This window comes from Simochromis diagramma, unplaced genomic scaffold (genome assembly GCF_900408965.1).
Source record: "Simochromis diagramma unplaced genomic scaffold, fSimDia1.1 OVJJ01000317.1, whole genome shotgun sequence".
NCBI classification, from domain to species: domain Eukaryota; kingdom Metazoa; phylum Chordata; class Actinopteri; order Cichliformes; family Cichlidae; genus Simochromis; species Simochromis diagramma.
Genome location: NW_024386994.1, coordinates 3,990,659 through 4,004,074, shown reverse-complemented (window position 1 = coordinate 4,004,074; position 13,416 = coordinate 3,990,659). Strand labels below are relative to the sequence as shown.

The 13,416-nt window shown below is 38.7% G+C and overlaps 1 protein-coding gene across 9 annotated transcripts in view; it reads left to right on the top strand.

The window, feature by feature from the left end:
- The window catches only part of LOC120739024 (tenascin-X-like), an 877,833-nt gene that overhangs the window by 3,570 nt on the left and 860,847 nt on the right, over positions 1–13,416 (top strand). For 5 of the 9 annotated variants that reach the window (XM_040040636.1, XM_040040639.1, XM_040040642.1 and 2 more), the window contains exons 7-22: positions 4,324–4,566; positions 5,641–5,898; positions 7,543–7,941; positions 8,073–8,120; positions 8,224–8,481; positions 8,635–8,892; positions 9,045–9,302; positions 9,867–10,124; positions 10,277–10,534; positions 10,688–10,945; positions 11,099–11,356; positions 11,511–11,768; positions 11,922–12,179; positions 12,333–12,590; positions 12,744–13,001; positions 13,155–13,412. In XM_040040636.1, the coding sequence (XP_039896570.1) occupies positions 4,324–4,566; positions 5,641–5,898; positions 7,543–7,941; positions 8,073–8,120; positions 8,224–8,481; positions 8,635–8,892; positions 9,045–9,302; positions 9,867–10,124; positions 10,277–10,534; positions 10,688–10,945; positions 11,099–11,356; positions 11,511–11,768; positions 11,922–12,179; positions 12,333–12,590; positions 12,744–13,001; positions 13,155–13,412 (4,044 nt within the window). The remainder of the gene's footprint in view (positions 1–4,323; positions 4,567–5,640; positions 5,899–7,542; positions 7,942–8,072; positions 8,121–8,223; positions 8,482–8,634; positions 8,893–9,044; positions 9,303–9,866; positions 10,125–10,276; positions 10,535–10,687; positions 10,946–11,098; positions 11,357–11,510; positions 11,769–11,921; positions 12,180–12,332; positions 12,591–12,743; positions 13,002–13,154; positions 13,413–13,416) is intronic. The other 4 variants (XM_040040640.1, XM_040040637.1, XM_040040641.1 and 1 more) reach the window with 4 other exon arrangements.

Genomic DNA, 13,416 nt, shown 5'->3' with positions numbered 1-13,416 from the left:
AGACCTCGCTATTTTTGGCATCCTATCTAAAGCTGAAGGCATCTCCAAATTGATTTATCCTTGTCACTCTCTATATATCTCCTCTAAAAGCATTAATAAGGCTAACACAGTTATTTTCAAATTTTTGTGGAGGAATAAAACCCATTACATTGAAAGATCTCAGCTTGTGAAGGAATACAATAAAGGTGGTATCAAAACTCCAGAATTTGAATTTATGGTTGGTACCCTTAGAATTAAATGGTTAAAATCTTGTCTGCCACAGCCAGACTCTACGTAGTTCCACATCCCATGATCCTTGTTTAACAAAATAGGAGGATTAGAGTTTATTTTGAAATGTGATTTTGAGGTAAATAAAATTCCGATCAACCTTTCCAAAACAGACTTTGCATTTTGCAAAATGAGATTTACCCACAACTTCTCCCCATAATTCAACCTTATGGAATAATAGGGTAATAACACTTAATCAAAAATCAATTTTCAAGAGCGACTGGTTTAAACAAAAAGATTATATTCATAACAGATTTGTTGGATGATAACTGTGTCATTCTAAGTTACACAGACATTTCAGAAAAATATTGTCTAAACTGTTCTCAAAGAGAATATAACAAATTTTGTAAACTGGTCCCACTGCCTCTGCTTCATTTTTTTTTTTTTTTTTTGTGTCCCGTTTGGATCTTTAGCCATCAGAATTGTTGTCTTAAGGCCAAGAAAGATGCCAAGCGGATTTATTTTACCAAGTGGATCATTATGGCCTTGCCATATTGGTCCATTTGATTGACCTGTATTATAATTATGAATTTATTTTATTTTTGGTTGCTACAAACGGGACAGACATGACTGGGGGATAGGACAGGGAGAAAGAATGAAAGAAAGAGAGGGAGAGAAAGAAAACCAAAGGGGAGAAGAGACGGTGAGAAAGGGGGGAAGAAAGAAAAAAAAACCAAAACAAACAAAACACCTGGATCACCTGTATGGAGAAAAAAAACAGAAGAGAAAGCAAACAACAAAGAGCAACTTAATAAAAAAAACAGCACCATCACAATAAACTAGCTAGCAGTAGATATCAGTAGATACTAAATAATAAACGATATTGTGCAGCACGCAAGATAGACAGCGCACAATGTGCTTTGAGGCAGCAGCCAAGAAAGGTGTAGTCCACATCTGTGAACACCCGTGTGCACACCTGTGTGCACACCTGTGTGGATCAGCATGCTTGTATTCCAAAGGTTTCTCCGTGTAACGATCTGCTAGGGAGTATTGGGAGCCATAGCCCCGTCCACCAGGGTATGAAGCAGGTATGGAGGAGATCCAGGCCCCAGATATCCAGAGGCCCCAGAGTACAAGGACCCGAGGAGGACCACCAAAGGGGGGGGAACCGTGCCGCCTTCTGGGAAGAGCTGAGTACAGCCCCAAAGGAGAGGCCACCCCGCAGCTACGGAGCAGAGGCCAGAGGGGGTTGCAGTGGCGTGCCCGCGGGCTCTGCCGGCAGCCAGCTGTGCCAGAGAGGACCGAGCTTCAGGCCCAGAGGCCAGAGGCCTGAGGGCATCCCACCCCCCGGAAGGAGCCCAGCCGGGCCACAGGCGCCCGGCCCCGCCAATCGGCCATCAGGAGTGAGCCGGAACATACATGAGCGCCCAGCCCCAGACAACAAGGACCACCAACACACCAACGTCTGAGGGCATCAGCCACCGGCAGGGAGTGTGGTGAGGGGAGATAGGCCTCCGTACTTTAGAGGGCCTGAGATGTACCCAGAGAGGTTGAGTCTAAGACCCAACCTGACATATAGACACAGACGAACAGGCACACGCGGACACAGACGTGCATTCCCACCCCATATGCACAACCAAATACTCAGCACTCACCCAACGTGTAGACAGACACAAATAGACACTGCACAGACAGTCGCACTCCCCAAACATACTCTATATCCCAGGTCCAGGTACCCCCGCCCTCAGAGGGGCAAGCCGCACCTAGACCCAGGAGATGTAACCCTTCTCTCTGGGGTGGAGGCAAGCGGACCACCTCCTTATCTGCAGTAGCAGGGAGGCCCCACATCCCAGACCCCAATCTGACGGCCAGCACCTCCTCCCAGCCCCCCAGCCCTGACGGCTAACAGAACCGGGGTGAGTGAAGACCTCAAACCTCCCTACGCCCGCTTATATGTAGTGTTGCTGTGTGCTGTTCTAAAGTGCATTTAAAACTCAGGAGAGCATGGTACTAGCTTCCTCTCAGAGAGCAGCACGGCTCCTCCCATAAAACCCTTAGTGTCTAAATGCATTTAAAATTGAGGGTAGGGCACCAGTGCCAGAGGCCCAGGCCCATCCGGACCGGGGCCCGCAGCAGCAGCACCGCCCAGCCCCACAGAGTCCGGGGCAGCCCACTCGACTCCACCCCAGAGAAAACTGCACCAACCCCATCATCCAATCATCTCCCAAACTACACAAGACAATAGACACCCAGGTTGAGTTCATTCTCCACCTCTCCTATATCTCTCCCCCCACCTGCAGAGTGAGCTCCTGTAGTGAGGAGACCACCTGCAAAGATATAACAACCTCCCCACCAGTTAGAGAGCCCCCTAGTTGGGCCGATGCACCAGAGGTCCCCTGCACTGGCGCTGAGCCCCCCTGCACCCACCCGCCCACTGCTCCGGCGACACAACAGCCAGGACCCAAGCCCCCAAGGCCCGGCCAGCACCCCACACCCGTCCCGGACCCTCCCAGGGGCAGCCAGACTACCAGGCCAGTAACCAACGTCCGCCAGCACAGACCCTCCCCCATCTCCGCTGTACGCAGCCACAAGGAAAACACCATCTAAGAGCCACAGAGCTCCTAACCAGGTCATGGCCACATAGAAAAATATTGTCTAAACTGTTCTCAAAGAGAATATAACAGATTTTGTAAACTGGTCCCACTGCCTCTGCTTCATTTGATTAAAAACTTTATGATATACAATAATTTCTCATCAGTGCTCCCAAATTTATTGCTAGGGCAATGTCAGCTGTTTGATAAAAATACAATAATACATTTATTAGTAGTTTCTTCAAAGACAAAATATTTCATAGTTACAACAGAATGGTTACATTGCATAGTTCTAATTTAGTTATTTCATATACACTGGATAAAGCATACTACAAATTTATGAAATAGCCTATTCTACCTAAAGTAAAAAAAAACACACTTTAAAGTAATAAACAAAATTAATCCTGTGGCAGAATTTCTAAAAAAGAGATTTGGCTTTGAGGTGGATCAGTGTTCTTTTTGTACTGATGAAAATGAAACCCTAGAACATCTTTTTTTTTCTATGCCCTATCACACAGTGCATTTGGTGTGACTTAAAAACTTGGATTTCCCTAAATATTAATGATGTGCCACTATTTGAATTACATCACAATTTTTTTTTTATATGGATCATCTAGCATTGGGTGTCTCAGACATTATTAACATCATCATACTCTTGAGTAAATATCATGTCCATTGTGCTAAATGGAGGAACGCTAAGCCTTCTCTCCCTGGTTTTATTAATAATTTTAAGATATTTTTTTCTTTGTTAAAAAAGACAAAAAGCACATATGCCAAAAAAATTAACCAGGATAATGCCCACCTTCTGCTATTCTAAATTTTGACTTATGCTGAGGCTAATATATTGTTAAGTAATGCAGCTGCTTCACTTAGGCTACTAGTAGGTTGCTGAGTAGACATCTGTGTAGTGGTTTGTTTTAAATCTACCACTTTTTCCTTCAGTTTCCTTGTCAGGAAAAAACTTCCTGTTAAACTGAAACGCCTTCCTGTTAAACTGAAACACCTTCCTGTTACACTGAAACGCCTTCCTGTTACACTGAAATGCCTTGGTTTTTCAGTAGTGTGTGAGAGAGCGTTTCAGTAGTGTGTGTGAGAGCGTTTCAGTAGTGTGTGAGAGAGCATTTCAGTAGTGTGTGTGAGAGCGTTTCAGGAATAATGTCCCTTACGGCACCTCATAGTTTACCATGCACCTGTTTGCTACTGAATTCTCATAGTCAAACCAGTACTTTTGGTTTGGGAACAAGTAGTCCTGTAAGATAAAAGTGCCAGTGAAAAAGATGTTTATATTTATATTTTGTGCATGAAACAAAGGCAGACACAATCATTTTAATATTATATACTATATTAGAATATACAGTTCTTCACAGTTTCCATGCCAGCTAAATACAGTGCAAATCTACTGATCTAATTTTAAAAATAGTATCTGTAAAGTGATTATTGGGCTTTGTTAAAATGGCACCAAACAAATAGCTAAGGATTTCACAAACACTGGCAAAACAGTTTTTGTTGTTTTTGTCATTTACAGTGATGTTCAGACTAACAGGACAAACTAAAAGCAGCATCACTCTGCAGTGGATTAAGATCAGCAACAATGTCGGCTTTATTCTCCAGTTTAATGGTACAGAGACAAACATCAGTGCACCGGCTGGAAATGGACCAGTAATTCACACAGTCTCATCTCTCACTGCTGGAACTCAATACACATTCACTCTCTACTCTGTGTTTGAGAACGTCAGAAGCAGTGGAGTCAGCATTACTGCAGTCACTGGTATGATACTACATTTCTTGCTCACTGTATCCCCCCATTATAATATCTGCTTATATATGTGTGTGTTTATATATATATATATATATATATATATATATATATATATATATATGAAACAGTAGACAGTATGTGCAAATATTTACCTGAGATTACATCGATCAATGTCAAGAAGTGTACTCTTTTTTACCAGCAGTGATGATCACACTTTATGGCAAAAGGGTTTGTGTTATAATACTGGTGGCTCTGGTTTAATAGACAGTGCAGATGAAATGCATCTACCAAACGTCTTATCAATAAAACAATAAAAACAACAGAAAGAAAATAGAAATTAAGATGAAAAAGCTTATTTTACATTATTATGTTTATGTCCATATCCAAACAACTTCTGAATTTTTTTATTTTTTCCTGACAAGAACGAATCCAACAATATACTATGTTTTTCTAGAGGTGTTCTGTCTTTGTACATTGCCATACCCAATGAAATTGTGTCTGGTATAGCTTTATAACTTGCCAGGAGTTATATATGTTCAGATCAACCAGTTATAGAGTGTTAATATGAAGTGTTTCTTCAGAGTAAGACTTGCAGCTCAGACTGCTTTCTAATCCTCGTCTGTAATTTTATTTTCCAACTCTTTGTTACATGTATTTATTTTATATGGCTATATAAAGATGATAAAAAAAATTCTATAGGTGTTTGTGGGAGCTTAAATTATTGAATTGAAGTAGTGAATTGTGTTATCTTAGTTGTCTTCTGAGGTGGGGATATTTAAATAAATAGTTTGTTTTCAGTTCTCATTTTTTCAAAGGACATGATGATAAGAGTGTGGATTTTTGAATCTTTTAAAACCTTTAAGAAGCCAAAACTTAAAATGTACCATCTGCTGAGTTAAGCTGCAGCTTGGAAATTTTTGAAAAAGATAAAGTAATGTAACAACTTTATCTTTAAATAGTTGATTTAATTTAAAAGACTGATACTAGGACATTTTTCTTAGTCATGGGGTCAGCAACAATTTTGGTCTTAAATATACTTATTTTTCACTGACTGACCTTGCTATGAATAATTTTCTTTCTCAGCTCCTCTAAACACTGACAGCTTCATGTCAATTGCACAAAATGAAACCAGCATCACTCTGCAGTGGAATAAAGTCAACAGCAATGTCAGCTTTGTTCTCCAGTTTAATGGTACAGAGACAAGCATCAGTGCACCAGCTGGAAATGGACCAGTAAATCACACAGTCTCATCTCTCACTGCTGGAACTCAATACACATTCACCCTTTACTCTGTGTTTGAGAACGTCAGAAGCAGTGGAGTCAGCATTACTGCAGTCACTGGTGAGTTATTATATTCACACAATTTAATTATTTATTTCACAAAAAACTAAGATAAAATACAAAAAAGGCTTTTAGAACCACCTTTAGCAGCAATAACGTGGACTAATAATTTTATCTATAATGGCAAATAAATTTTGTTTTGGGTTTTTCTTTTTAAACTTCAATTTAAGCAGTGTTTCAATTTAAGATGCCAGGAACCTGAACTGAATATGCCTTTTTTTCTTTAAATGTAGTTTGTTATCTGAATTAAACATCGCATTACTGAGAGGGTGCTGGTGCTGAACGTAACACTGATCATAGTGCCATCTAGTGGGAACACAAAATTAAACATTTAACACTTCCCTACACAGATCCAATCAGGTTGACCAGAGCCATCTAAAATTTGACCAGGAAAGCCTTAAGAAGATGGTGTAACTGTATTGTGAGTTTTTATGAAAAGGCATGACTCTGTCAACATGGTGAAGTTTTGTGTGTCCCCATAAAGAAGGAAATTCCTGTAAAGTATGGGTATTATAGGCTACAAACTGTCTGAAAACAGTCCCAACATGACCACATCTTTAAGCCAATAGTAAGGGATACTTAGAGCACCAAATAGTGGGAACAGGAAATGTCATGTTTTGTACTTTGACATACTCTTCCTCACAGGCTGACCAAATCCACGTGAAAAGTGGTCTGAATAAACTTTAGACCATAATGATTCTGTCGTGTGAAAACTGTGAGGCTTCATTTCACAGTGAGTCAGGATAGTGAGGACATTTTCCATGATCAGGAAATTGCTGAGGGGCTTGGAAAACTTAAAAAATCTTGAAAATTAGACTCACCTCAGTCATGATAAAAAATTATGAAGCTCATGTGGAAATTTATCAAGACAATTTGTAATCACTCATCTTCCTGCTTTCCTGGGTGTGCGGTTGGTTTTCTGTTCATTACATGATAACCACTTTCCCGTGCTGTCAGTCTCAATACTGACATCAAGTCCAATCATCTTCTAGCCCACCTTCTCTGATCCAATCAACGTCTGCTTTGTGTGGTTTAAATCTGTGCTCACCACCATGCACCCCTTTAGACTCTCTTTCATGCAACCCACCTCCTCCCCATCTTCACCTCAGACACCTCAGCCAGAGCTCTATTCAAATCTCAGTCTTCATCTTCACCACCACCAGTGCCTGGAGGGGGGTCTTGTCCTAAATCCTGTCATCACCGGGATTCTGTTCTACCATGATTGGTCATCAGAGCATAATAGGCAAATACATTGATTTCTCTATCTCAATAAATCAAGTTTAGTTCTTCAAATTGATCTTTACTAATTAAAATACTTCATAGTTTTTGTTCATGCATGTGGCAAAATTCCTCTTTAGTCCCAACTGCAGTATTTAAATGAAGCAACCCAAGTGATACGTTTCATCCACATGTATGAAAATTGGTCGTCCACCCAAACCAATCCGAAGGTTCATTGTTCAAGTCCTGCTAAAGGGACGCAAGCTAAAGGGTTCTTGGGCAAGAACACTTCAGCATGTGTCCAATGCATCCACCAGGGTGTGATTGTTTATGTGATAGTTAGCAAAGTAACTCAAGCATAGAATACAGTGCTGTATCAATAAAGATGATTTGGCTTGTAATACAAAGTGCTTGTTTGTCCTGCAGGTGTTGACTGCATAAATTCCCAGTGCTTTGACCCCTGTCAGAACTATACTGCTCTGAATAATGATTGGCGGTCAACAAATAATACAAACATTCAGGACCTACACTGTGATCGTAATATTGACTGGCAAGGCTGGTATCGCCTGTTTCTCGGGCAATCCAGTGCTCGTATTCCAGAGAGGTGCATAGACTCAAACAGGTGTGGGACCCATGCACCTTTGTGGGTAACACAACCTCATCCCACACAGGTTGGTGAAATTGTGAATCGCACTGTGTGCAATACTTGGCTTGGCAGTTGCTGCTATTTTAACTCACACACGATCAAAGTCAAACTCTGCTATGGAAACTACTATGTCTACAAACTTGAAAAGCCAGTCACGTGCTATCTTGCATACTGTGCAGGTATTGTTATACTTTAAGTATTACTAAAATATATCAAATTCATATTTATTGAGGTTTCCTTAAATTCACATGTTCAAAAGAATGGCTCCACCATGAATGCAGTAATTGTATTTATTTTTGACTTTAAATAGAGGCGAATGGAACAGACCCTGAAGTTCCTTCAACCACAATGTCTCCAGGTATTCACCTGATTGACTCTTGATAAAAATAGTAAGACTTCAAAAACATCACATTCTACCTTATTTGACAAGATTACTTTATTTTTCTCATTCTTTTGTTTAGCTCCTTCAAATGCACAAAACCTCATATCATCAGGACAAAATGAAACCAGCATCACTCTGCAGTGGAATAAAGTCAACAACAATGTCAGCTATGTTCTCCAGTTTAATGGTACAGAGACAAACATCAGTGCACCAGCTGGAAATGGACCATTAAATCACACAGTCTCATCTCTCACTGCTGGAACTCAATACACATTCACTCTCTACTCTGTGTTTGAGAACGTCCGAAGCAGTGGACTCAGCATTACTGCAGTCACCTGTAAGTTAATCAATTGAATTAAACTACAATACAGTATTTTCAAAAAATACTGATAATAATTCAACAGTATAATTTGTTGCTGTTTTTAACTAGTGAGAAATCAATTTTGAAGAATTTTTGAAACTTACTTTATTTTCTCATTTTTCCATTTAGCTCCTTCAAATGCACAAAACCTCATATCATCAGGACAAAATGAAACCAGCATCACTCTGCAGTGGAATAAAGTCAACAACAATGTCAGCTTTGTTCTCCAGTTTAATGGTACAGAGACAAACATCAGTGCACCAGCTGGAAATGGACCAGTAACTCACACTGTCTCATCTCTCACTGCTGGAACTCAATACACATTCACTCTCTACTCTGTGTTTGAGAACGTCAGAAGCAGTGGAGTCAGCATTACTGCAGTCACTGGTGAGTTAATCAATTGATTTAAACTACAATACAATGTTTTCACAAACTACTAATAATAATTCAACAGTATAATTTTTGACTGTTTTAACTAGTGAGAAATCAATTTTGAAGAATTTTTGAAACTTACTTTATTTTCTCATTTTTCCATTTAGCTCCTTCAAATGCACAAAACCTCATATCATCAGGACAAACAGAAACCAGCATCACTCTGCAGTGGAATAAAGTCAACAACAATGTCAGCTTTCTTCTCCAGTTTAATGTTACAGAGACAAGCATCAGTGCACCAGCTGGAAATGGACCAGTAATTTACACTGTCTCATCTCTCACTGCTGGAACTCAATACACATTCACTCTCTACTCTGTGTTTGAGAACGTCAGAAGCAGTGGAGTCAGCATTACTGCAGTCACTGGTGAGTTAATGAATTAATTTAAAATGCAATACAGTGTTTTCACAAACTACTAATAATAATTCAACAGTATAATTTTTGACTGTTTTTAACTAGTGAGAAATCAATTTTGAAGAATTTTTGAAACTTACTTTATTTTCTCATTTTTCCATTTAGCTCCTTTAAATGCACAAAACCTCATATCATCAGGACAAAATGAAACCAGCATCACTCTGCAGTGGAATAAAGTCAACAACAATGTCAGCTTCGTTCTCCAGTTTAATGGTACAGAGACAAGCATCAGTGCACCAGCTGGAAATGGACCAGTAACTCACACTAGTCTCATCTCTCACTGCTGGAACTCAATACACATTCACTCTCTACTCTGTGTTTGAGAACGTCAGAAGCAGTGGAGTCAACATTACTGCAGTCACTGGTGAGTTAATGAATTAATTTAAAATGCAATACAGTGTTTTCACAAACTACTAATAATAATTCAACAGTATAATTTTTGACTGTTTTAAGTAGTGAGAAATCAATTTTGAAGAATTTTTGAAACTTACTTTATTTTCTCATTTTTTCATTTAGCTCCTTCAAATGCACAAAACCTCATATCATCAGGACAAAATGAAACCAGCATCACTCTGCAGTGGAATAAAGTCAACAACAATGTCAGCTTCGTTCTCCAGTTTAATGGTACAGAGACAAGCATCAGTGCACCAGCTGGAAATGGACCAGTAACTCACACTGTCTCATCTCTCACTGCTGGAACTCAATACACATTCACTCTCTACTCTGTGTTTGAGAACGTCAGAAGCAGTGGAGTCAGCATTACTGCAGTCACTGGTGAGTTAATGATTAATTTAAACTGCAATACAATGTTTTCACAAACTACTAATAATAATTCAACAGTATAATTTTTGACTGTTTTTTACTAGTGAGAAATCAATTTTGAAGAATTTTTGAAACTTACTTTATTTTCTCATTTTTCCATTTAGCTCCTTCAAATGCACAAAACCTCATATCATCAGGACAAAATGAAACCAGCATCACTCTGCAGTGGAATAAAGTCAACAACAATGTCAGCTTTGTTCTCCAGTTTAATGGTACAGAGACAAGCATCAGTGCACCAGCTGGAAATGGACCAGTAACTCACACTGTCTCATCTCTCACTGCTGGAACTCAATACACATTCACTCTCTACTCTGTGTTTGAGAACGTCAGAAGCAGTGGAGTCAACATTACTGCAGTCACTGGTGAGTTAATGACTTAATTTAAAATGCAATACAATGTTTTCACAAACTACTGATAGTAATTCAACAGTATAATTTTTTACTGTTTTTAACTAGTGAGAAATCAATTTTGAAGAATTTTTGAAACTTACTTTATTTTCTCATTTTTCCATTTAGCTCCTTCAAATGCACAAAACCTCATATCATCAGGACAAAATGAAACCAGCATCACTCTGCAGTGGAATAAAGTCAACAACAATGTCAGCTTTGTTCTCCAGTTTAATGGTACAGAGACAGAAATCAGTGCACCAGCTGGAAATGGACCATTGAATCAAACAGTCTCATCTCTCACTGCTGGAACTCAATACACATTCACTCTCTACTCTGTGTTTGAGAACGTCAGAAGCAGTGGAGTCAACATTACTGCAGTCACTGGTGAGTTAATGAATTAATTTAAACTGCAATACAATGTTTTCACAAACTACTGATAATAATTCAACAGTATAATTTTTGACTGTTTTTAACTAGTGAGAAATCAATTTTGAAGAATTTTTGAAACTTACTTTATTTTCTCATTTTTTCATTTAGCTCCTTCAAATGCACAAAACCTCATATCATCAGGACAAACAGAAACCAGCATCACTCTGCAGTGGAATAAAGTCAACAACAATGTCAGCTTCGTTCTCCAGTTTAATGGTACAGAGACAAGCATCAGTGCACCAGCTGGAAATGGACCAGTAATTCACACTGTCTCATCTCTCACTGCTGGAACTCAATACACATTCACTCTCTACTCTGTGTTTGAGAACATCAGAAGCAGAGGAGTAAACATTACTGCAGTCACTGGTGAGTTAATCAATTGATTTAAAATACAATACAGTGTTTTCACAAACTACTAATAATAATTCAACACTATAACTTTTTACTCTTTTTAACTAGTGAGAAATCAATTTTGAAGAATTTTTGAAACTTACTTTATTTTCTCATTTTTTCCATTTAGCTCCTTCAAATGCACAAAACCTCATATCATCAGGACAAAATGAAACCAGCATCACTCTGCAGTGGAATAAAGTCAACAACAATGTCAATTTTGTTCTCCAGTTTAATGGTACAGAGACAAGCATCAGTGCACCAGCTGGAAATGGACCAGTAACTCACACTGTCTCATCTCTCACTGCTGGAACTCAATACACATTCACTCTCTACTCTGTGTTTGAGAACGTCAGAAGCAGTGGAGTCAACATTACTGCAGTCACTGGTGAGTTAATGAATTAATTTAAAATGCAATACAGTGTTTTCACAAACTACTAATAATAATTACACAGTATAATTTTTGACTCTTTTTTACTAGTGAGAAATCAATTTTGAAGAATTTTTGAAACTTACTTTATTTTCTCATTTTTCCATTTAGCTCCTTCAAATGCACAAAACCTCATATCATCAGGACAAAATGAAACCAGCATCACTCTGCAGTGGAATAAAGTCAACAACAATGTCAGCTTTCTTCTCCAGTTTAATGGTACAGAGACAAGCATCAGTGCACCAGCTGGAAATGGACCAGTAACTCACACTGTCTCATCTCTCACTGCTGGAACTCAATACACATTCACTCTCTACTCTGTGTTTGAGAACGTCAGAAGCAGTGGAGTCAGCATTACTGCAGTCACTGGTGAGTTAATGAATTAATTTAAAATGCAATACAGTGTTTTCACAAACTACTAATAATAATTCAACACTATAACTTTTTACTCTTTTTAACTAGTGAGAAATCAATTTTGAAGAATTTTTGAAACTTACTTTATTTTCTCATTTTTCCATTTAGCTCCTTTAAATGCACAAAACCTCATATCATCAGGACAAAATGAAACCAGCATCACTCTGCAGTGGAATAAAGTCAACAACAATGTCAATTTTGTTCTCCAGTTTAATGGTACAGAGACAAGCATCAGTGCACCAGCTGGAAATGGACCATTGAATCAAACAGTCTCATCTCTCACTGCTGGAACTCAATACACATTCACTCTCTACTCTGTGTTTGAGAACGTCAGAAGCAGTGGAGTCAACATTACTGCAGTCACTGGTGAGTTAATGAATTAATTTAAAATGCAATACAATGTTTTCACAAACTACTAATAATAATTACACAGTATAATTTTTGACTGTTTTTTACTAGTGAGAAATCAATTTTGAAGAATTTTTGAAACTTACTTTATTTTCTCATTTTTCCATTTAGCTCCTTTAAATGCACAAAACCTCATATCATCAGGACAAAATGAAACCAGCATCACTCTGCAGTGGAATAAAGTCAACAACAATGTCAGCTTCGTTCTCCAGTTTAATGGTACAGAGACAAGCATCAGTGCACCAGCTGGAAATGGACCAGTAACTCACACTGTCTCATCTCTCACTGCTGGAACTCAATACACATTCACTCTCTACTCTGTGTTTGAGAACGTCAGAAGCAGTGGAGTCAGCATTACTGCAGTCACTGGTGAGTTAATCAATTGATTTAAACTGCAATACAATGTTTTCACAAACTACTGATAATAATTCAACAGTATAATTTTTTACTGTTTTTAACTAGTGAGAAATCAATTTTGAAGAATTTTTGAAACTTACTTTATTTTCTCATTTTTCCATTTAGCTCCTTCAAATGCACAAAACCTCATATCATCAGGACAAAATGAAACCAGCATCACTCTGCAGTGGAATAAAGTCAACAACAATGTCAACTTTGTTCTCCAGTTTAATGGTACAGAGACAAGCATCAGTGCACCAGCTGGAAATGGACCATTGAATCAAACAGTCTCATCTCTCACTGCTGGAACTCAATACACATTCACTCTCTACTCTGTGTTTGAGAACGTCAGAAGCAGTGGAGTCAGCATTACTGCAGTCACTGGTGA